This window comes from Elephas maximus, chromosome 10 (assembly GCF_024166365.1).
Source record: "Elephas maximus indicus isolate mEleMax1 chromosome 10, mEleMax1 primary haplotype, whole genome shotgun sequence".
NCBI classification, from domain to species: Eukaryota; Metazoa; Chordata; class Mammalia; order Proboscidea; family Elephantidae; genus Elephas; species Elephas maximus.
In genome coordinates this window covers 48,057,479-48,083,157 of record NC_064828.1, presented here as the reverse complement: position 1 = coordinate 48,083,157, position 25,679 = coordinate 48,057,479, and the positions used below count along the sequence as shown (strand labels likewise).

The window sequence follows — 25,679 nt, the reverse complement described above, 5'->3', positions numbered from 1 at the left end:
GAGAAGGATTGGTAGTTGGAAAATACAGACTTGGTGGTAGAAAGAATGCCGGAGATTGCATGATAGAATTTTGCAAAACTGATGAATTATTCATTGCAAATACCTTTTTTCAACAACACAAGTGGTGACTACACAGGTGGACCTCACCAGATGGAATACACGGGAATCAAATCGACTGCATCCGTGGAAAGTGATAATGGAGAAGCTCGGTATCATCAGTAAGAACAAGGCTGAGCTAACGGCAGAACAGACCATCAGTTGCTGATATGCCAGTTCAGGTTGAAGCTGAAGAAAATTAAGTCCATGAGAGCCATACTGTGACCTCAGGTATATTCCACCTGAATTTAGAGAACATCTCAAGAATAGATTTGACACATTGAACACTAATGGATGGAGATGAGTTGTGGGTTGACATCAAGGAACGCATACATAAAGAAAGCAAAAGGTCACTGAAGAGACAGAAAGAAAAAAAAATGGATGTCAGAAGAGAGTCTGAAGCTTGCTCTTGAATGTAGAGTAGCTAAAATGAATGGAAGAAATGACGAAGTAAAAGAGTGAACAGAAGATTTCAAAGGCAGCTCAGGAAGACAAAGTAAAGTAATGAAATGTGCAAAGCCCTGGAGTTAGAAAACCAGAAAGAAAGAACATGCTCAGTATTTCTCAAGCCGAAAGATCTGAACAAAAAATTCTAGACTTGAGTTGCAATATTGAAGGATTCTGTGGGCAAAAAATTGAACGACACAGGAAGTAGATGGAAGGAATACACAGAATCACTGTACCAGAAAGACCTGGTCAGTGTTCAGCCATTTTAGGAGGTAGCGTATGATCAAGAACCAATGGTACTGGAGGAAGAAGCCTGCACTGAAGGCATTGGTGGAAAACAAGGCTCCAGGAATTGACAGAATACCAATTAAGATGTTTCAACAAGTGGATGCAATACGGGAAGTGCTCGCTCATCTATGCCAAGAAATTTGGAAGACAGCTACCGGGCCAACCGACCGGAAGAGATCCATATTTGTGCCCATTCCAAAGAAAGGTGATCCAACCAAATGCGGAAATTATGAAACGATATCATTGTTACCACATGGAAGTAAAATTAGGCTGAAGATCATTCAAAAATGGTTGCAGCAGTACATCGACAGGAAACTGCCAGAAATTCAAACTGGATTCAGAAAAGGACATGGAATGAGAGATATCGTTGCTGATGTCAGATGGGTTTTGGTCAAAAGCAAAGAACATCAGAAATATGTTTAAAAGAATATTTACCTGTGTTTTATTGACTATACAGAGGCATTCGACTGTGTGAATCATAACAGATCATGAATAACATTGGAAATTCCAGAACACTTAATTGTGCTTGTGCAAAACCTATACATAGACCAAGAGGTAGTTGTTCAAACAGAACAAGGGAGTACTGCATAGTTTGAAATCAGGAAAGGTGTGTGTCAGGATGGTATCCTTTCATCATACTTATTCAATCTGTATGCTGAGCAAATAACCCTAGAAGCTGGACTATATGAAGAAGAATGTGGTCAGGATTGGAGGAAGACTCACTAACAACCTGCGATATGCAGATGACACAGCCTTGCTTGCTAAAAGTGAAAAGGACTTGAATCACTTACTGATGAAGGTAAGACTACAGCCTTCAGTGTGGATTACACCTGAATTCAAAGAAAACAAAAATCCTCACAGCTGGACCAATAAAGCAGTATCATTATAAATGGAGAAAAGATTGAAGTTGTCAAGGATTTCATTTTACTTGGATCCATAATCAATGCCGATGGAAGCAGCAGTCAAGAAATCAAACGACCTGTTACGTTGGGGAACTCGTCTGTGACAGACCTCTTTAAAGTTTTAAAAAGCAAAGATGCCACCTTGAGGACTAAGGTGCGCCTGACCCAAGCTGTGGTATTTTCAATTACGTTATATGCGTGCAATAGCTGGAGTGTGAATAAGCAAGACTGAAGAATTAATGCATTTGAATTATGGTGTTGGTGGAAAATATTGAATAATACCATGGACTGCCAAGAAGAACCAACAAATCTGTATTGGAGGAAGTACAGCTAGAGTGCTCCCTAGAAGAGAGGATGGTGAGACTTCGTCTCATGTACTTTGGACATGTTGTCAGGAGGGATCAGTCCCTGGAGAAGGACATCATGCTTGGTAAAGTGGAGGGTCAGGGAAAAAGAGGAAGACCCTCAACAAGATGGACTGACACAGTGGCTTCAACAATGGGCTCAACCATAGCAACGATTTTGAGGATGGTGCAGGACCAGGCCAGTGTTGCGTTCTGTTGTACATAGGTTCAGTATTAGGTAGTACCGACTCGACTGTACCTAACAACAACATAACATAATAATAGTGTAATATTTAAAATAGTGTAATAATACATCAAAGTGGTTGTTGTAGCAAATGCTACTTTGGTCATTACAAAGTACGACTTTTCCTGGAAGTACTGCGTGTCTTATTCCATGAGTGGGTACCCATCACAAACCAGAATATTCTGAATTCTTCCTTGGGATTTTTTGTACTAGAGCTGGTTGCAGAATCAGAAAATTCCTGATCATGTAAAATCAGCTGATCTGCAATAAGAAAGGGCAGAGTTTATTCACAGAAGGGAAAAGATGAGCTAAGTGAGAATAGAGATGGCATTTGGTCCCTGGTTTGTTTGTCACATGTCGGGTTCTTTAAGAAGCAGATGCTGAGATAGAGTCAGGAGTGCAATAAGTTTATGGAAAGTGATTTATTATTTTTGTGTGTGTGTGTGTCAAAAAATTAAGAATCTGGTATTGAGGTAAAAAAAACAAACCCATTGCAGTCGAGTCAATTCCGACTCACAGCAACCCTAGTCTTGTTAATTCTAGATTTGGTAATATTTATTTGTCATCCTGGCTAATTTAACCTTATGAGTAGAATTTAATCACGATTTTAACTATGAGTAGTAGAGAGATCACATTCTGCATGGAATCACAAGTCATTATGAGGACCCTGGGTAGCACAAATTGTTTGTGCTCTACTGCTAACCTAAAGGCAGGCAGTACGAACCCACCTAGTGGCGCCACGGAAGACCGTCATGGTGATCTGCTTTTGTGAAGATTACAGTCAAGAAAACACTATGGAGAAATTGTACTCTAACATTTGTTGTTGTTGTTAGGTGCCGTCGAGTTGGTTCCGACTCATGGTGACCCTATGCACAACAGAACGAAACACTGCCTGGTCCTGAGCCATCCTTACAGTTGTTATGCTTGAGTTCATTGTTGCGGCCACTGTGTCAGTCCACCTCTTTGAGGGTCTTCCTCTTTTCCGCTGACCCTGTACTCTGCCAAGCATGATGTCCTTCTCCAGGGACTGATCCCTCCTGACAACATGTCCAAAGTATGTAAGATGCAGTTTTGCCATCCTTGCCTCTAAGGAGCATTCTGGCTGTACTTCTAAGACCGATTTGTTTGTTCTTTTGGCAGTCCATGGTATATTCAATATTCTTCGCCAGCACCACAATTCAAAGGCGTCAGTTTTTCTTTGGTCTTCTTTATTCATTGTCCAGCTTTCACATGCATATATGATGCGATTGAAAATACCATGGCTTGGGTTAGGCGCACCTTAGTCCTCAAGGTGACATCTTTGCTCTTCAACACTTTGAAGAGGTCCTTTGCAGCACATTTGCCCAGTGCAGTGCTCTTTTGATTTCCTGACTGCTGCTTTCATGGCTGTTGATTGTGGATCCAAGTAAAATGAAATCCTTGAGAACTTCAGTCTTTTCTCCATCTACCATGATGTTGCTCATTGGTCCAGTTGTGAGGATTTTTGTTTTCTTTATGTTGAGGTGCAATCTGTACTGAAGGCTGTGGTCTTTGATCTTCATTAGTAAGTGCTTCAAGTCCTCTTCACTTTTAGCAAGCAAGGTTGTATCATCTGCATAACGCAGGTTGTTAATGAATCTTCCTCCAATCTTGATGCCCCATTCTTCTTCATATAGTCTAGCTTCTCGTATTATTTGCTCAGCATACAGATTGAATAGACATGGTGAAAAAATACAACTCTGACACACAGCTTTCCTGACTTTAAACCGATCAGTATCCACTTGTTCTGTCTGAACAACCGCCTCTTCATCTATGTAAAGGTTCCTCATGAGCACAAATAAGTGTTCTGCAATTCCCGTTCTTTGCAATGTTGTCCATGGTTTGTTATGATCCACACAGTCGAATGCCTTTGCATAGTCAATAAAACACAGGTAAACATCCTTCTAACATAGTGAGTCTCCATGAGTAAGAATTAACTCAACAGTAATGGGTTTGTTGTTTTTCATATGTATCTACATATGTATGTGTGTGTGTGTATGCTGTAAATACATACATATATGTAGAGTATCCTCCCCTACTTGTAAGAAGCGAAAAAATGTAAGAAATATAATTGAAATTAGTAAAATTAACTACATAAATTATGAAACAATATTTATAGTTCTGTTTATTCTGTACCAATGTAAAAGATTGTGTTATGCTAGAAAATAAAAACCTATCAGTCAAAATAATTTTTTCAAGCATTTTATCCTCACTACATCTATATGGATTGAGCCTACCCTGATCATTTACTGTCCTTAAATAAAATTGGTAGATAGTATCATCTCTAGTCATACATAATTTAAGAACAATGGTGCCTCAACTGTAATCTAAAAGAGAAAAGGAAAAAATTTGATTTGTAATAAAACTATATGTATTTTGGTATGTAAATATTCAGGCATAGCAATACTTAAAGATCCCCCATGCTCTCACCAAAGAAAAATAAATAAAGGAAGGGAGGAAGGGAGAGAGGAAAGGAAAAGAAAGAAGGCAGGAATCACTATGAATACAACAGCTACAAATGCAGGGTAATATAGGTGTGTTGTATTGATTACTCAAATACAGCAACTAGTATTGCCATTAGACATGTGGTTTTTCTAAATGCTACAACCCTCATTAATGTCTTGAACCAAAAAGAAAAGGTATAATCTTTCTTTCATTTATATTTCTGATAAATATAAAAATAATTTTAAAAATTTGGTGTTTATATATAATATGGAGTTAGATTATAAGTTTAGATAAGTATAAATGGGATTTTTAGTCACACAGTATCTGTGAGACATTTGGAAGACATGCAGTATGCAGGATTATCACATACCTTGTAGGATATTTAATATTTCCTGGCCCATCCCATTAAATCCCTGTGATCTCTCTCAATACTTGTGACAACAAAAGACCCCCGCAAATTTCAAAACGCAAATCTAAGATGTGGTAATGCCCACCTTGAGGACCAGTGTTGAAATTATAAACATAAAAAGACATGATTTCTACCTATACATAATTTATGGTTTAGCAAGAAGACAAACATGCGAAGTATTATGAAACATTTATTGCTGTGATCCTAGAACTTGAAAGAGGTAATACCTAATCCTGCTTGGGATACTCAGGAAAGGCTCCATGGAGGAGGTAATTAATATAAAGAGTAGGTAGACAAATGGGAAGGGGGTCATGCAGTGAGAATAGTATCTGCAAAGGTAGGGGAGATCTTGAAAATACTTTTATTTGGCTGTAGCTAAGAGCAGGTGGGAGAGAGTAATGGAAAGTAGGAGCTAGGCTAGGGCTGAGTGGTTCAGTACTTTGTATGCCATATTAGTGGACTTTGGTTACATTGTAGACACAGGAAAGCCTTTGAAGGATTATGAATAGGAAAGTGGTCAGAAGGATCACACCAGGCCCAGAGTGGAGATTAGATTGGAGACCAGTCCGGAGGCAAGAAGATCAGTTAGGAAGTATTAGCAAAGTTCAGAAGGGAGATTATAAGTGCCTAATACAGAACTCTGGCAGTTCCAGTGGGAATATGAAGAAGAGGATGGATGTATGAGCTCCTTTAGTGGTAACTTAGTTTCCTAGTGTTGCTATAACAGAAATACTTCAAGTAAATGGCTTTAAAGAACAGGAAATTTATTTTCTCACAGTTCTGGAGGCTAAAACTCCGAATTTCAGCCTTGTCAGTTCCCTCTTTGTAGGTAGTATAGGGCATTCCTTGGTTCCTTGGCTTGGAGCTGGTCCTCAAATTACGTCTGTCTTCCCCATATCTCTAGTCTGCTCTTTTTATGACTCAGAGGTGATTAGATTTAGGACTTAGCCTGCTTGGGCATGGTTTAACTAACATAACAAAACCCTATTTCCAAACTGGATTACATCCACAAATATAGGGGTTAGAACTCCAACACATATTTTGGGGGATCACAGTTTAATCCATAACAGGTGGTTAAAATCAATATTGAGGATAAAACATTTTCTATTTTGAGAAAAAGAAACTTGATCAGGCTCAGTAGTTTCCAGTGTACATCTTCAGCCTACTATTTTGTTGTAGCATTCTTAATTAGTAAAATATTAAACACTTGATATTTTCGTTCAGGAAAATGGGACCGTTACTGGTGATCATGCTCGAAATTCCAGCTGGGCAAAAAATGGCTGCTACCAAGATGCTCTTCATAATGCCTCTGAAGAAGCCACCGAACAAAACATACGAGCTGGTACCCAGGCAGTCTTGCAGGTGATTATGGCTGTTTAAAAAAAAAAAAATCATTAAGCATTTCAGCTATTTAGTTCAGTGTTTTAAAATAGATATCATATTTTAAAAAATGTAATAAATTCACCACCCACATTTATTATGCCATGTTTTATTTTTTCCTTAATTTTCACTTTATAATATAGATATTAAAAAACAATATATATTATGGTCTATATCAACAACAAAAAAAAAACCCAGTGCGGTCCTAGGCAGTTTTAAATTTTTATAAATTGTGTCATGGTATGCTGTTATTCTTCAATTTGCTTTTTGCATTAACTGTTAACATTTTTGAGATCTGTTATTGATATGCAGCCATAGTGCATTCATTTTAACTACTGTGTGGCATTGCACTTTATGTTCACTTCATATTTTCTTTATTCATTTTTCTGTTGATGGTTTTTCTCAAAATGTTTTCCAGTTTCTCACTATTCCAGGCAATGCTACAGCAAATAGTCTTACACATGTATTTTTTGTGCACATATGGGGGAATTTAAGTCCCTGCGTGGGTATGAATGGTTGATGCTCTTGGCTGCAAACTGAAAGGATAGAGGTTGAGTCTACCCAGAGGTGCCTCGTAAGAAAGGCCTGGCAATCTACTTCTACAAAGAAACTAGCTATTGAAAACTATATGGAACACAGTTCTACACTGACACACGTGGGGTCACTGTGAGTTGGAATTGACTTGATGGCAACTGGTTTCTGGATGTATCTAGAAGTAGAATTGCTGATTTGTAGGGTTTGTACGTTATCACCTTAACTACTATTGTGAAATTGTTCTCCAACATCATTATAATAACTTACATTCCCTCTGACAGTGTTTGTGAGCTCTCATTTCCTCATATCCTCACCATTTTTTTATATCGTCAGATTTTAGTATTTTGCTACTTCTTTTGTCAGCCGATTCATGGAAGAAAGATGTGGCAATCTACTTCTGTAGAGATTATGGTCTTGGAAACGCTGTGGGGCAGTTTTGCTCTGTCCTGTAGGGTTGCTGTGAGTTGGAATCATTGGCAGTGGGTTTGGTTTGGCTTTGGTTTTATATGTGTGACAAGCTGAATTCCGACTCATAGTGACCCTTTAGGCCAGAGTAGAACTGCCCCATAGTGTTCCCAAGGTTGTAAATCTTTACAGAAGCTGACTGCCACATCTTTCTTCTGTGAAGCAGCTGGTGGGTTTGAGCTGCCGACCTATTTATTAGTTAGCATGAAATGATATCTCCCTTTTAAAAATTTGTGTTTCCCATTTTAATTTGCATCTTCCTTATCACTACTGTAATTGAGCATCTTTTCTCATCTGTGAATTACCTATTCATATGCTTTTTTAAGTTGTTTGTCTTTTTCTTAATGACTTGTAGGAGTTCATTATATTCATTTATTTTTTTCAAAAAACCCTTCTGTCAGGGTCACAGGTGATCTTCACATTGTTAAATCGAATAGTCATTTTTCAATTCTAATCAAATTTGTCAGGAGTATTTGATGGAGAAAATCACTCCCTCTCCATTGAAACCCTTCTTCACTTGGCTTCCAGAATAGCATATCCACCTGTTTTCTGTGACCTCATCAGCTACTTCTCAGATTCCTTTATTGATTTATCCATATCTTACTAATCTTTTCATGTTGAAGTACTCAGAAATCAGTTCTTGAGTCACTTCTACCTACACTTATTTGTTGTTGATCTCATCCATTCTTATAACCTTAAATATCATCTGTATACTACAACTTCTAAATTTTATCTCCAGCTTGGGACCTTTCATCTGAGCTGTATGAGTGCTGAACTCAAATACTCAAATGCCAGTTTGACATCTTCATTGGGATACCTAATTAGACATCTCCAGCTTGCCATCTGTAAAACTTGTCTCGTCTTACCCAACAGACCTGCTCTTACTGTAGTCTTTCTCATCTCATGTAATGGTATCTCTGTTTTTCAGTTGCTCAGGCTATCTTTTTCTTGTCTTTTTTAATACCTCATCTAATTTGACAGCAAATTTTGTTGACTTTCCTTTCAGTATGTATACAGAATCTGCTGTTGCTCAGCATCCACAACTGCCTCTTTTGTCCAAACCTTCATACCCTTTCACTGGAATTATTGCCTTAAATCGGATTATTGGCTTAAAATCACCCCTACCCACCTGCTCTTCTCAACACAGTAGCCAAAGGGATCTCGTACAATGTGTCAGATTATGTCACTTTTACGCTCAAAACCCTCCAGTGGCTTTCCATCCTAACTCAACATAAAAGCAAGTCTTGACAGTGATCTATAATGCTTTACATCAATGTTCCTCAGAGTGTGACCCATAGAACAGTGCAGGGCCACAAGATGAGTATAGGAATTGATAGTAAAAGTTCAGAAACTTTCATTTAACATCTCTTGATTCTAACAAAAAAAATTGAGTTTGTATTTTGTATCTTTCTCGATTTTCTTTCCTATTGTTGATGGCATTGGGTTTATTGACTCTTTTTTTTTTTTAATTTTACAGTTGGATTGATCTGCAAAAGGTTAGGGGAAAATCTGTTATTTTACTACTGGTAGTGTGGGAAGCTCTGCTCCACATGCTTTGGCTCTGTTTCTCTTTATCATTTCTTGCCCTTGGCTCGCCTCACTCTATACTCCTTGCTGTTCGTCAGACACTCTAGACAGGCTCTCACCTCGAGTTCTTTTAACTTTTCCTTCTGTCTGGAGCATTCTTCTCCAGGATTGCTACATAATTCATTTTGTCTTTTCCTTTTTAATTCCTTCATATTCATTCATTCTTTCCTTCCCTCCCTCTCTCTCCCTCCCTCCTGCCCACCCCCTCTCATGCTTGCTCATGTGCTGGAGCTGGAGTGCACGTGTGCTCTCTCTCTCTCTCCCCCTCTTTCTCTCACTCTCTCTTCCCCTTTAGTCCTCTCACTTCCATCCCCCACCTATCTTTCCCTCTTCTCTTCTTGTGCTGAGATCCCCAGGATCATGAGTGAGCACTCTGTCTTATTCTTGATTTTTTGGCAGTACTTCTCAAGTTCTACTGCTCTGTGTAATGTTTGCTGTAGTTTTTGATAAGTGTTCTTTTTGTAAATTGTGGTATATATATATATATATGTATAATACAACATTTGCCATTTCAACATTTTTTATGTGTACAATTCAGTAACATTAATTATGTCCATCATGTTGTCCAGACATCACCACTATCCATTTCCAGGTTTTTCTATCACCCTTACAGAAACTAAGTACCCCCTAAGCAATGAGTCACCCTTTTCCCCTCCCTCCCTCCCGCCATTGGTAACTACTAATAAACTTTGGTCTTTATACATTTGGCTATCCTAAATATTTCATGTAAGTGGGATCATACAACATTTGTCTTTTCATGACTGACTTATTTCACTCAACGTGTTTTCAAGATTGATGTTGTAAAACGAATCAGGACTTCATTTTTCTTCATGACAATATATTCTGTTGTCTATGTGTACTACATTTTGATTATCCACTCATCTGTTGCTAGAGACTTGGGTTGTTGTTTCCATCTTCTGGCTGTTGTGGATAATGCTGCAGTGAACATTGGTGTACATGAATCTGTTTGTGTTCCTGCTTTCAGTTCTTTTGGGTATATACCTAGGAGTGGAATTGTTGGATCATATGGTAATTCTGTGTTTAATATTTTTGAGAAATTGAAAAACTTTTCAAGACAGCTAAACCATTTTACAATCCAACTCAGTGCATGAGGGTTCTAATTTCTCTACATCCTCACAAACACCTATTGTTTTCTGGATTTTTTTTTTTGATCATAGTTGTTAGTGGATATGAAGTGGTATCTTGTTGTAGTTTTGATTTGCATTTCTCTAATGACTAATGGTGTTGAGCAACTTTTCATGTGCTTGTTGGCCATTTTGTATTTTTTTGGTGAAATGTCTATTGAAATCCTTTACCCATTTTTTTGATTGGGTTATTGTCTTTTTGTTAAGTTGTGAAAGTTTTTTTTTTTAATATTATTTTGGATATTAAACCCTTATCAGATATATGGTCTCCCATTCTGTAGGTTGTCTCTTCACCTTGTTGATAAATTATTTTGATGTATGAAAATTTTTAATTTTAATGAAATTCAATTTATCTCTTTTATCTCTCGTTCCTTGTGCTTTTGGTATCATATTTAAGAACCCTTAGTAAAAACTAGGTCCCACTGGGGAGCATCTAGCTCAATTGGCATAACATAGTTTATAAAGAAAATATTCTATGTTCTTCTTTGGTGAGTAGTGTCTGGGGTCTTAAAAGCCTGTGAGCAGCCGTCTGAGATACTTCATTGGTCTCACCCCTTCAGGAGCAACGGGTGATGAAGAAAACAAAAGATAGAAGGGAAAGATAAGTCCAAAGGACTAGTGGTCCACAACTACCATGGCCTCCACCAGAGTCCAGCACAGCTAGATGCTGCCTGGCCACCACCACTGACTACTCTGATAGGGTTCACAATAGAGGGTCCTGGATAGAGCTGGAGAAAAATGTAGAACGAAATTCTAACTCACAAAAAAGACCAGATTTACTGGCCTGACAGAGACTGGAGAAACCCTGAGAGCATGGCCCCCAGACACTTTTGGCTCAGTAATGAAGTTACTCCTGAGGTTCACCCTTCATGCAGGGATTGGACAGGCCCATAAAACAAAACGAGACCGGAGGGGCATACCAGCCCAGGGGCAAGTACTAGAAAGCAGGAGGGGACAGGAAGGTTGGTAATGAGGAACCCAGGGTCGAGGAGGGAGAGTGTTGACGTGTCATAGAGTTGTGAACCAGTGTCATAAAACAATATGTGCGCTGTTTAATGAGAAGCTAGTTCTGTAAACCTTCATGTAAAGTACAATTAAAAAAAAAAACTAAAACAAAACAAAACAAAAAATCTAGGTCCCAAAGCATTATACCTTTATTTCCCTCTAAGAGCTTTATGGTTTTAGTTCTTAAATTTAGGTCCTTGGTCCATTTTGAGTTAATTTTTATATATGGTGTGAAGTATGGGTCCAGGTTCCTTCTTTTTCTTGTGGAAATCCAGTTATCCCAGCACCATTTATTAAAGACATTGTTCTTTCCCCATTGGATAGACTTAGGATTCTTGTTGAAAACCATTTAGCCATAGATGTTTAGGTTTATTTCTGGACTCTGAAGTCTATTCCATTGGTTTATATGTCTATCATTATATCAGTATTGGACCGTTTGGATTACTGTAGCTTTATAGTGTGTTTTGAGAGTGGAAAGTATGAGCCCTTCTACTTTATTCTTTTTCTGGATTGCTTTGGCTTTTCAGGGTCCCTTGCAGTTTCATGTAAATTTGAGGATTGACTTTTCATTTCTGCAAAGAAGGCTATTGGAATTTTGATGGGGATTGCAATGATCTATAGATTGCTTTGTATACCATTGACAACAGTATTTAGCCCTCCAATCCATGAGCATGGAATGTCCTTCCATTTTTAGGACTTTAATTTCTTTTAAGTAATGCTTTATAGTTTTTAATGTACAAATCTTTCACTTCCTTGGTTAAATTTATTCCTACATATTTTATTCTTTTAGATGTTATTGTAAATCAAATTGTTTCCTTAATTTCCTTGTGAGATTACTCATTGCTGATGTATAAAAACCCTACTGATTTTTGCATGTTGACCTTGTATCCTGCCACTTTGCTGAATTCATTTATCGACTCTAGTAGCTTTCTTGTGGCTTACTTTTTGTCTCTGAAAATAGGTTGTAAAAGATAGACATTCATAAAAACTGGGTAAAACTTTGCCTGTAAAGGTAACAGTGTCTAGGTCTGTTACTCAGGGGTGGGTCAAAGAGATCTTGATTATCAGTTCAGCTTCTTTCATGACATTAATATATACATTTTTTGTATTGCTTCTTGAGTCAGTTTTAGTAATTTGTATTTTTCTATAAAATAACTGATCTCATTAAAATTTCAGTTGTATTGCCATAAAGGCACTCACTGAATTATGAATTTTTAAATCTTCTACCGGATCTGTAGCTAAACGCCATCATTTTATTTCTAATAATGTGTATTCATGCCTTTCTTGTTAGGCCTACAGAGTCATCTGTTTTCACTATCTAAAATATTTGCTTGGTATTCTGTTCTCACATGCTTTTACATCTGTATTGCTATGTAGTTATTCTAGGCAGTTTAAGTCAGAGGTACGGGGAATGTTGTTGTTAGCCATCATCAAGTTACCCCGCCCGCCTATGGCAACTCCATGCATAACAGAATGAAAGGCTGCATGGTCCTGTGCCGTTTCCATGATTGGTTGTGGATTGGACCATTGTAATCCATAGGGGTTTCATTGGCTCATTTTTGGACGTAGATCACCAGGCCTTTCTTCCTATTCTTGTCTTAGTGTGAAAGCTCCACTGAAACCTCCTCACTCCACTGACAGACGGGTGGTGGCTGTACTTGAGGTGCATTGACCAGGAATCAAACCCAGGTCTCCCTCGTGGCAGGCGAGAATTCTGCCATCAAATCACCACCTCCCTTACAGTAAACTTAAAATTTTATTCCTCCAGAGGTACTTGGGAGCCCCTGCATGAAGCTGTAGTCATTATCACAACTTGATATTCATAATCCTTGCTCTGTTTAACAAAATACACTTAAGGACTTTACTTAAAGATACACGTTGATGGATCTTCATTTGTAACACTGTAATATGTGATCTTTTTATCCACTTTGACTGTTAATCACCAAAATAGATACACACACATAACCAATAAACATGAAAAAAGAGAATAAAAGGTCCTAAACAGCTTGTTCTGAAAATTCTGCTTGATTTTGGTATTATCTTTTATCCTAAACTATTTGTATTTAGTCATTATCCTTTTCATTTTAGGTCAGCAATAACAGTTATTACAATAAAGCTCTCAGATTTGGAATATTTTTTTTTTTTTTGTACTTGATCTATATTCCTTGGGTACTTAGTAGCAATTTTAGATAGTCATGAAAATAGGCAGGTTTAATGAGATAGGGTTAGAATTAACTCATCGTCTTTTGTTTTTAAGTTCTCCATAGATTACCTTGTGGTCAGCATCTAAGTTTGTTTCTCTTTAAGTAAGAAACCAAAACCAAACCAAACCTGTTGCTGTCGAGTTGATTCTGACTCATAGTGACCCTAGAAGGCAGAGTAGAACTGCCCCATTGGGTTACCAAAGAGTGGCTGGTGGATTTGAACTGCCTACCTTTTGATAGCAGCCGTGCTGTTAACCACTCACCACCAGGGCTCTATATGTCACTGAAATTCTGTAATTAATAGTTAATGATTTTTTTTATCTTAGGTGTTTATGATAAACTCATCAAACATATTTCTTCTTGAACCTGCAAATGAAATAAAAAGTCTCCTGGATGAACACACAGATATGTGTAAACGCATTCTTAACATATATCGGTTCATGGTTGTGCAAGTATCAATGGACAAAAAGACTTGGTAAAAAATATTTTATCTTTTATGTGTTTTTATCTTTTCTATTGTGTAGACAAGTATAGTAATCTTTAGAATATCTGTGCACAGGGCTTGCAGAATAGTAGGGTCTTCTTTTACTGAATGAATGAATAAATATAATAGTTTATGTAATAATCTCCCCCACATTTCTATCAGTTTGTCGTACTGTGGGGGCTTGTGTGTTGCTGTGATGCTGAAAGCTATGCTACTGGTATTCAGATACCAGCAGGGTCACCCATGGAGGACAGGTTTCAGCTGAGCTTCCAGACTAAGACAGACTAGGAAAAAGGACCTGGTAGTCTACTTCTGAAAAGCATTAGCCAGTGAAAACCTTATGAATAGCAGCAGAACATTGTCTGATATAGTGCCAGAAGATGAGGCCCCCAGGTTGGAAGGCACTCAAAAGATGACTGGGGAAGAGCTGTCTCCTCAAAGTAGAGTCGACCTTAATGACGTGGATGGAATAAAGCTTCTGGGACCTTCATTTGCTGATGTGGCATGAATCAAAATGAGAAGAAACAGCTGCAAACATCCATTAATAATCAGAACCTGGAATGTATGAAGTGTGCATCTAGGAAAATTGTAAATCGTCAAAAATGAAATGGAATGCGTAAACATCCATATCCTAGGCATTAGTGAGCTGAAATTGACTGGTATTGGCCATTTTGAATCAGACAATCATATAGTCTACTATGCTGGGAATGACAACCTGAAGAGGAATGGTGTTGCATCCATCGTCAAAAAGGATGTTTCAAAATCTATCCTGAAGTACAACGCTGTCAGTGATAGGATAATATCCATACGCCTACAAGGAAGACCAGTTGATATGACTATTATTCAAATTTACACACCAACCAGTAGGGCCAAAGATGAAGAAATAGAAGATTTTTATCAGCTGCTATAGTCTGAAATTCATCAAACATGCAATCAAGATGTATTGATAATCACTGGCGATTGGAATGCAAAAGTTGGAAACAAAGAAGAAGGATCAGTAGTTGGAAAATATGGCCTTGGTGATAGAAATAATGCCGGAGATCGAATGATAGAATTTTGCAAGACCAACAACTTATTCCCTTGCAAATACCTTCTTTCACCAACATAAATGGTGACTGTACACATGGACCTCGCCAGATGGAACACACAGAGATCAAATCGACTACATCTGTGGAAAGAGACGATGGAAAAGCTCAATATCATCAGTCAGAACAAGGCCAGGGGCCGACTGTGGAACAGACCATCAGTTGCTCATATGCAAGTTCAAGCTGAAACTGAAGAAAATCCAAGCAAGTCCACGACAACCAAAATATGACCTTGAGTATATTCCACCTGAATTTAGAGACGATCTCAAGAATAGATTTGGCGCATTGAACACTAGTGACCGCAGACCAGGCAGGTTGTGGAATGGCATCAAAGACATCATCCATGAAGAAAGCAAGAGGTCATTGAAAAGACAGGAAAGAAAAGTCCAAGATGGATGTCAGAGGAGACTCTGAAACTTGCTCTTGAGTGTCGAGCAGCTAAAGCAAAAGGAAGAATTGATGAAGTAAAAGAACTGAACAGAAGATTTCAAAGGGCCTCTCGAGAAGACAAAGTAAAGTATTATAATGACACGTGCAAAGAGCTGGAGACGGAAACCAAAAGGGAAGAACACGCTCGGCGTTTCTCAAGCTGAAAGCACTGAAGAAAAAATTCAAGCCTCGAGTTGCAACAGTGAAGGATTCCATGGGGAAAATATTAAATGACGCAGGAAGCATCAAAAGAAGATGGAAGGAATGCACAGAGTCATTATACCAAAAAGAATTAGTTGATATTCAACCATTTCAAGAGGTGGCATATGATCAGGAAGCGATGGTACTGAAGGAAGAAGTCCAAGCTGCTCTGAAGGCATTGACGAAAAACAAGGCTCCAGGAATTGATGGAATATCAATTGAGATGTTTCAACAAACAGATGCAGCGCTGGAGGTAGATACTCGTCTATGCCAAGAAATATGGAAGACAGCTTCCTGGCCAACTGACTGGAAGAGATCCATATTTATGCCTATTCCCAAGAAAGGTGATCCAACTGAATGTGGAAATTAGAGCACAATATCGTTAATATCACATGCAAGCAAAATTTTGCTGAAGATCACTCAAAAATGGCTGATAGGGAACTGCCAGAAATTCAGGCTGGTTTCAGAAGAGGACATTGAACCAGGGATATCATTGCTGATGCCAGATGGATCCTGGCTGAAAGCAGAGAATACCAGAAAGATGTTTACCTGTGTTTTATTGACTATGTAAAGGCATTCGACTGTGTGGATCATAACAAACTATGGATAACACTGTGAAGAGTGGGAATTCCAGAACACTTAATTGTGCTTATGAGGAACCTTTACATAGATCAAGAGGCAGTTGTTCAGACAGAACAAGGGGATACAAGGTTTAAAGTCAGAAAAGGTGTATGTCAGGGTTGTATTCTTTCACCATACCTATTTAATCTGTATGCTGAACAAATATACAAGAAGCTGGATTATATGAAGAAGAACATGGCATCAGGATTGGAGGAAGACTTATTAACAATCTGCGTCATGCAGATGACACAACCTTGCTTGCTGAAAGTGAAGAGGACGTAAAGCACTTACTAATGAAGATCAAAGACCACAGCCTTCAGTATGGATTACACCTCAACATAAAGAAAACAAAAAACCCTCAGAATTGGACCAGTGAGCAACATCATGATAAACTGAGAAAAGATTGAAGTTGTCAAGGATTTCATTTTACTTGGATCCAAGATCAACAGCCATGGAAGCAGCAGTCAAGAAATCAAAAGATGCATTGCATTGGGCAGATGTGCTGCAAAGGACCTCTTCAAAGTGCTGAAGAGCAAAGATGTCACCCTGAAGACTAAGGTGCGCCTGATCCAAGCCATGGTATTTTCAGTCGCATCACATGCGTGTGAAAGCTGGACAGTGAATAAGGAAGACCAAAGAAGAATTGACGCCTTTGAATTGTGGTGTTGGCGAAGAATATTGAATATACCATGGACTGCCAAAAGAACGAACAAATCTGTTTTGGAAGAAGTGCGGCCAGAAGGCTCCTTAGAGGCAAGGATGGCAAAACTGTGTCTTACATACTTTGGACATGTTGTCAAGAAGGATGAGTCCCTGGAGAAGGACTTCTTGCTTGGCAGAGTACAGGGTCAGCAGAAAAGAGGAAGACCCTCAACAAGGTGGATTGACACAGTGGCTGCAACAAAGAGCTCAAGCATGACAACGATTGTAAGGATGGCGCAGGACCAGGCGGTGTTTCGTTCTGTTGTGTGTAGGGTCGCTATGAGTCGGAACCGACTCGATGGCACCTAACAGCAACAATGTAATAATCTTAATGATAACAGTAGACCCCTTTATCTCAAACAGCTTCAATCACACTTCTGTGAGACCCGTTGAATTATTTTTCTGTATCAGGAATATGATGTCTTCATGTCCTCCCCTGTCCATGAATGAGTTAATGGATTTATATGTATGAGTAAATGATTGAATGAGTAAGCAAATGTTTGAGTATATGAATGCCAGATTTTCATTCTGGCTTTTAAAGGCCCAGTGTAATCAGGCCCCTGCCTACGTTTCTAGCCCTGTTTCAAGCCTAAACTGCATCCTGAAGGATGGAGTCCTGCCTTCCACCTTCATCGCATTATCTTTCCTGAGCATATTCTGTGCTTTTCTTTAGAATGTCTGATTCTTACTAACTTTTCTTATTGTAGTCTTTACTGTTCTTAAGATTTCACCTTACTCTTTCCACATATCCTTAGTTAACATTTTTCTCACCTCTCTTTATTCTGTATTTGTACCTCTTTTGTAGTTCTTGTCAAAATTGCCTTGATCCCTAAATTCCTTGTATAAATGTCTGTTTACCCGCACTTAATTGAGAGGCTCTAGATAGTATGTACTGGTTGTCTTATTATTTTCGTATTTTCTTCATTTCTTAGCATAGTGGTGTATACTTTTGGTACTTTATAAATATTTGTTTAATCAAATTGGGGGCAGAATGGGAAGAAAAGTTCTTCAATTTTGTGAAAATTATACATGTTCATTATAAAATTCAAACAACAAAGTTTAAAAATAAAAGTAAAAGCTGCCCAAAAGTGCACTCTCTAGAGGTAATCTGTCACTGTTTGCCCTTTTTGTTCACCAGACCATGCACACAAGTATACTGTATATATGTGTGTGTGTGTATGTGTGTATATATGTCCCATAATTTTCTTAACTACTCCCCTATTGATAAAAAAGAAATAAAAAATTTTACAGTTATTTCTTTTTGTTGTTTGAGGAGGAGAAGATAATGTCATTTTGCATACAGTTTTCCTCCTTAGACTCATTCTTAAAAAGTGAGAGTACTTGGTCATATATAAAATGGCTTTGTTTAAAAAAAGACTTTACTATCAATATTAGTAGAGGTACACGCATGCTTTTTTATACCAGATACTCTTCTAAGCACTTTATTAATCCTTGCAACATCCTCTCAGGTGGGTAAATAACATCCTATTTTACATGGGATAGTTCTGAGGCACAAAGAGATTAAGTAATTGTCCTTGTCATACAGCTAATGAGTGATGAGCAGAGATTTGAACTATTGTCTTTCTGACCTTAGAGTCCAAGGTATTATTAGCCAGTAAGTGTACTGCTTTGGACCATTCTGTTGTTAGTTTTTTTTTTTTTTAATGTTTTGTATCAGTGATGTTAAGCCAGGTTAAAGTGAGAGGCTTGCTCTTTGGAACAGAATTTGAGGATAGCTTTCCTATTTTTCTAAGTGATAGCATTATGATAGACTACACACATACTTACATTGAATTTATAAGAATTTCTTTAAGAATTAAAATCATTGTTAATGTGTTACAAAGTAAAAAGTTATCTGGCATATGAGTGAGTTATAGTTTGACCACAAATCAGATAAGATTATCGGGAACATCTGTACTCTCTTTCATACGTAGTTGATTTCAGATAACACTTTATGTAGCAAAAATAGGAGCCTAAAGTTATAAATGTGGCACCTTTGATTTTTATTCTGTGAATGAGTGCATGCATTTATTTGTTAAAACATTCAGCATATTTTTAATTGAGCAATGCTTTTTTTTTTATTCTGTTCCCACTTCCCAGAAAAACTATGACAGCTAGAGCTGGGATATATTGTTACCTCTGCCACATTTTTCAGTTGGAACCTCCCACATGTTACTGTGCTTGAAATGGGACTGCAAAGTAGCCAGAGAGAAGGAGGCTGTGATAGGGACTTGAGCTCCTAGCCTGGCTATTCACCTCAACTGAAGTTCCCTTGTCAGCCTCCTTTTCATATGTGCTTGAGTCTGTTTCTAAATTAACAGGTGCAAATGACATAGTTTTGTGTCTAGTAATAAGCGTCCAAGGGAAAGAGGTAAGGTGAAGATAATATTGACTTGCAGTACACAAGGAGAACAAAGGTTAAAAAAATGGTCCAAACTGAAAAGGATGCAAAGAGGCAATAGAGCGATGGTTCTTGATTGGTTATCAGACTCTTAGTGATCTATTACTCTTAAGATATCACTCAGTTTTTAAAATTGAGCCTAGTATGATTCTAGATATGTGGTTATTTTCCATATTGTAAAGATGGATTGGGTGGACAGATACCAAGGTAGAACTATATTTTATAGTTGAGTGTTCTTCACTCACTGAGGTCTACTACTGGATTTGGGGGTGAGTGGAAAGAATCAGTCTCCATGTTCTTATTCACGATCCATCAGCTTTTATAGAAAATTTTATTTGATGAAAGAGTATTGTGGCTGAAAAATGGTGTGAAAATGACTGCTATAGATTTATAAAATGGAATTTTTAATTTTAATATTTAAAGAATTATAAAAATTTGATATTTTCTTCAAAGATATTTGAATTATTCAGACATCATTTTTATTAAAAATATTAATTTGGAAGTTAACCATTAGCCAAAAGCAATGGAGGGGAAATTAATGGATCTTTTTACTTTAAGGGAACAGATGCTGCTTGTGTTGCTGAGAGTCACGGAGTCTGTACTGAAGATGCCATCACAAGCTTTTCTACAGTTCCAGGGGAAAAAAAATATGACCTTGGCAGGTCGACTTGCAGGACCACTTTTCCAGGCAATGCAAATAAATAAATAGATAGATAAAGAGATGGATCCTTTTCTTTGTGTGTGTGAAGATTCATTGAGCCCTGAACCTGTAACCTGGGAAAACTTTAAATCAGACATCATTTCATACTAAAGGATCTTTTCTAGTGCTAAATAAAAAGTTGCTTATTTAAAAAGGCTGTTTGCCATCTATACAAATTTATAACCTAGCATAAGAGTGGAGGAAATATCAAGTCTGTGAAAGAAGCCTTATGACAGGCTGATGATATTTATCTCTTTGCATACTTATGTATGGTTGCAAAAAGCTGACAGAAGACTTCATAAGTAATGGCTTGATTGTTTGTTGTGTGAGTTCCCAAGTGGCTGGGATTGTTTTCTTCTGAGTCGTTCCGTACTAATAATAAGAAGGTCGCAAATAACCAAGATTCCTTCCATTGATGCTCTTCCACAGACTTTAGAGTTATCTTTATTTTTTAATTAGAAGTGTCAGTGATAGTTTGATTATGCAGGAATTACTTATTGTATGTTCCAACCTGAAGGTAGAGTGCTAATTTTAAATGTATAAAGGTTTATTTAAAAAAAAAATTTTTTTTAAGATGACATTAAATATACATACATAGATAAAATGGTTCTTAATGTCAAAGATAAAAACTATCTCAAATCTAATTCTTGGCCATCAGTGCAACCATTCAAATTTAGTTATTTTTTTTTTTCGTATAGTAGCTAGTTTACCTAACATTCTACGTTGGTTGTAAATAATGCTTTAAAACCAACTACGGTTATTATATGAAGTCCTCTTGACTTCATTAGCCTTTTTTCTTAGTTTCCTTATGGCTAGAGCTAATAGTTTTTATCTTTAACATTAAGAACCATTTTATCTATGTATGTATATTTAATGTCATCTTAAAAAATAAATTTTTTGGAAATGCTGGTGGCGTAGTGGTTAAGTGCTATGGCTGCTAACCAAAGGGTCAGCAGTTCGAATCTGCCAGGCGCTCCTTGGAAACTCTATGGGGCAGTTCTACTCTGTCCTATAGGGTTGCTATGAGTCGGAATCGACTCGACGGCACTGGGTTTGGTTTGGTTTTGGTTTAGAGCTAATCCAGTGGTGAAAGCTGCAGGAAGGCAAACTTTTCACTTGCTATATAGAATAACTTTTTTTGTTGTCTGAACGTTTAAGGATAGAATGGCAGGTCATTAGTTATTATTGTTCTGTGTCCTAAACTGTTCATTTTCATCTTTACATTTAATCTGTAAATTTATGCAAATTTCTGAGTGAAATTTCTAGAACTAAGCTTCTGAAAAACCCTTTTTTTTCTGTGACTTCTTCAGTAGGAGGATAAATATCTTTAGTAGAAATCACAAAGTCTAAGGTTAACAAAAGATATAAATTGGGGGTAGTGGTTGATCAGTAATCTCTGCCCTTTTATGGGTTTTTTTTTTTTTTGTGGTTGGATTTATTATAGAATACCTTTAATTCCTTCAGTGCCTTTTAAGTGAAATTTTAACCTTCAGTTTATGTATAATTAAAAAAAAAACACATTAAGTTAGTTAAATCTTTAGTGCCTTTTTAAAATATATTAGTATAAAGAATTTTCAAAGATATATGGCTACTGATTTCTCCATCTTTAATTTTAGAAATGTAAGTTGTGTTTTTTATTTCAGTAACCATTCACTACTTAACATTTTCAACACTTAATAGTATAGAGGCTTTTATTTTTTTAAAAAGTGTTTATTTTATTTAATGTGAATGCAGTATGAAGAGTAATAACTTTAGGGAGATTTCTTTTAGTTTTGGTAACTTGTTTTAATGGCTGTGGTATTTGGAGTTGGCAGTTGTTGAAATAAAATTTATAGTAGATAGTAAATGATAGCATGGATTTCTTTTTTTTTTAGCATTATCTACCAAGAAAGGGTCATGGATATTATATGATTTTAAATTCTGCTTGTTTTTAGGTAATTTTAAAAATAATTGAATATCTGATGTTACAGTCATACACTAAATGTATTTCATTGTTATTTCTGGTTATCTTTTTAGACTCTTATAGTTGCCTGGATCAAAGCAAACCTAAATGTGTACATCTCTCGAGAACTGTGGGATGATTTACTCTTGGTATTGTCCTCATTGACCTACTGGGAGGAGTTGGCCACTGAGTGGTCACTGACTATGGAGACACTAACTAAAGTTCTAGCTAGAAATTTATACAGCTTGGATCTCAGTGATTTACCGTTGGATAAGCTGAGTGAACAGAAGCAAAAAAAGCACAAAGGGAAAGGTGAGAGCTGTTCACAGACTTGGTCCATATAACCTTTCTCAGATAATTGGAGGGTGAGGATAAGAGTTATGTTCTCTTAATTATTTCCTTGTTTGTTTACCCTGAACGCTTAAAATTTCTAGCAATAAAACTTGTGTACGTCTTAAATTTTTTCTTAAAGAATCTTAAAATGAATAGTAGTTTTGATGAGAGGAAAAGTGTTCTGTACATGCATAACTACAGTTAAATAGATAATTCAGAATCTTAACTATTTTATTTTTAATAATTAACCAAAATGGAAATTTATAAAATGCTGTTCCTTTGATTGTAAGCATTTTTTGTTGTTGTTAGAACAGAAGATGACTTCCTGCTATTCTGTTTAAAAAGTATATAATAAAGAATTATTTGGAGAGTTCTTTTGATAGCATTTTCTTAGTTTTAACTAAAAGCAAACATTTCCTAAAAGTAAAATATATATCTATCTAATGTTAAAAAAGAAATGAGGAGGAGCGTAGTAGCATAGTGATTTAATCAGTAATACGTGTTTTTATAATCTTTGGTTTGTTAGTATTTTGTACTTTTAATAATTAGATGCTAGTTGGAGATTACATCTGAGTCACGTTTCATAATTAACCGTTGTCCAAGGTTTTAAGTATGTACACACACTACTTTTTCCTGGATTATTTATTTCCCAAGCGGCATTATTGACAGAGAATAAGTAACCTTTATCACAGAATGGCTCTTGGTTACCTCATTTCCTGTCTTTTTTTGCTTGTCCAAGTGTTTCCCTTCTATTATAAAGCAAGTAGGTGACAGAGAGAACTTATAATAATTTATAAATTGGTGGTGTAGTTTTTAAATTCTGCATCAGTTTTAGAATAAATGTCATTTTTACATGGATTAAAATTCAAAAAAGTCTTAAAGCACACAGCATTTTATCTTGTTACTTTGTAATTCGTTATGAGTAAATCTAAGTATCTGAGGAAAGGTAACATATATAATTTGAAGAGATTATTTGTCAGGTGGCAGTGTACTAAGACTGAAACTCTACATTCCTAGGAGTTGGACATGAATTTCAAAAAGTGTCAGTCGACAAGTCATTTTCTAGAGGATGGAGCCGTGATCAGCCTGGCCAAGCTCCAATGAGACAGAGAAGTGCAACAACTACCGGTTCCCCAGGAACTGAAAAGGCGAGGAGTATAGTGCGACAAAAAACCGTTGGTATGTGGTCTTTAAAATCGTGAGAATTGTACAGAGCAATGCATTTGTAGTCCTTAGTGTTCTCGTATGTGATTAAGTAATAAAAAACTTTACAATGTATATCAATAGACAGTTTATTATCAGTTGATTTTGTTGTTAAATGAGTAAGTTCTATAGTGAAACTTTTTTTTTCAGTAGTACTCACAGCCCAGCGACATATGCTGTGTTATCCCTTTATGCTATAAGATTTTATCTTACATTATTGTTTTATGTAGTTTATTCTATTGTAGAGATCCCTAATCTTAAAAAGTTGCTTTACAGAATTGAAGAAGTAAAGAAGCTCTGATTCCCTTTACAGAACTGAAGTATTAACTGGTATAGTGTCTACTAAGTGAATATACCCACAAACACGGAAAATTAGGGTAGCTAATTTTCAGAGTTACAATCATTGTATAGTTAGGTTGCTTTTAGAGGCTTCCAGTGAGGAATTCCTGCTCCCAACTGGCAGATAGCTGAGGCCATGGTGGAGTCTATTGCTAGGTTCCTTGCTGTTTCAACAGACATGGAAGACATTCCTATAATCTGGAAAAGAGCAACAAAGGATCAGTGATGGAAAGAGTTTCTGGACATAGATCACTCAGGATACTGTGGACCTAGCTACTTATCTTTTCCTCCCAGAGGTTTATAACTTGGTTTGAATTGTAGTTGGAAGAGCGCTGCATTAAAAAAGGAGAGCTTTGTCCTGATCTTTTCTCACTGTCTTTCATCAGTAACTAGCTAGTTACTTGGACAGCTTACCAAACCTTTCTAGGCCTTAGGTACTTCATCTGTGGAGTGGGAATGATAATACAAAATTGTTTGAAGTTATTTAAGGCTTTACAATCTATGATCTTACAGAAAGAGAGTTTTCCATGGTATCATATCTATATTTAATGGTAATTGATAAAAAAAACAATTCTAAAGAAATTTAAAACCATTATTGTATGGGTATATCTTCTATAAAGTGATGGGCTCTAAAATGTTAACAATTAGAGTTTGAAAGGAAGAAACAAAGACTAGAGAAAAAGAAAGATTGTCAAAGAATTAAAAATCCTTTAAAATGTTCATATTTTCAGAATTGTCCTTTGTCTGTGATACAAGCATAGAATTGTATTGACTGTATATGTCAAGCTGGAAGGATAAAAATTGATATAAAGAAAAAGCACATTGATAAATTAAAATTAGTATAATACTTAGGAATTTTTGTATAGAAATGTTGATTATATCTGAAATGCCTCTCTTCATTTTTTATTAATATTACATTTACAGAAAATATTTGTGTATTTATTAGAAAGTAGTTGTTCCTTCAAGTTTAAAGTTTTACTTCTTTTATTCTGTTTAAGCCTTGAATTTTTTTAAGTTTTGTATTTTTTTCTGATTATAGAAGTAATATACACTTAATGTGAAAAGTAAAGTTTAAGGAAGTGTAAAGATCCATTAGTTTTTTAATGAGAAGCAAACATTGTTAACATGTCACATTTCTTTCTAGTCTTTTTAAAAAAATGTGTAATGAGTAAAGTATTCATCTTAAATTCATACCTGACCATGATTACTTTCTGGTACCCATGTCAAAACAACTTTGTCTGGTTAGTTCACTGAACAAGCCTATCAAATAAAAAATTAAAGCATTAAAAATTTTGTTAAGAAAGGTGATCACATAGAGTAGGAAAATACTAAAAGGGACAACAGATTAAATCAGGATACTCCATGTGCTTTGGAAACATAAATTAAATTTTTAAAGTTAATTTTTATATCCTTAATGAATGTACATGTTTAAAAAGTCAAACTACGATAAGGTGTATACATTGTAGTATGTCTTTCCCTTACCACTACTTCTCACCCTCCTTAGTCACTTCACTAGAGACAACCACTGTTACTGGTTTATTGAGTACCCTTCCAAAGATACTTTATGCATATGCAGGCATACATCATAATGTATACACTCTGTGAACCAGGGCTTTTACATGTCTGTATGAAAAAAAATATTTAATAAGTACTTACTATGCAGTATTTTTTTAAGTGTTGAGAATATAGTTGTGATCAAAGCAAATAAAGTCTGTGGAAGCTGACA

At 36.5% G+C, this 25,679-nt stretch overlaps 1 protein-coding gene across 8 annotated transcripts in view; it reads left to right on the top strand.

The window, feature by feature from the left end:
• The window catches only part of RALGAPA1 (Ral GTPase activating protein catalytic subunit alpha 1), a 259,309-nt gene that overhangs the window by 60,360 nt on the left and 173,270 nt on the right, over positions 1–25,679 (top strand). For all 8 annotated transcript variants that reach the window (XM_049899503.1, XM_049899496.1, XM_049899501.1 and 5 more), the window contains 5 exons: positions 6,418–6,555; positions 13,840–13,988; positions 19,995–20,124; positions 22,153–22,390; positions 23,429–23,590. In XM_049899503.1, the coding sequence (XP_049755460.1) occupies positions 6,418–6,555; positions 13,840–13,988; positions 19,995–20,124; positions 22,153–22,390; positions 23,429–23,590 (817 nt within the window). The remainder of the gene's footprint in view (positions 1–6,417; positions 6,556–13,839; positions 13,989–19,994; positions 20,125–22,152; positions 22,391–23,428; positions 23,591–25,679) is intronic.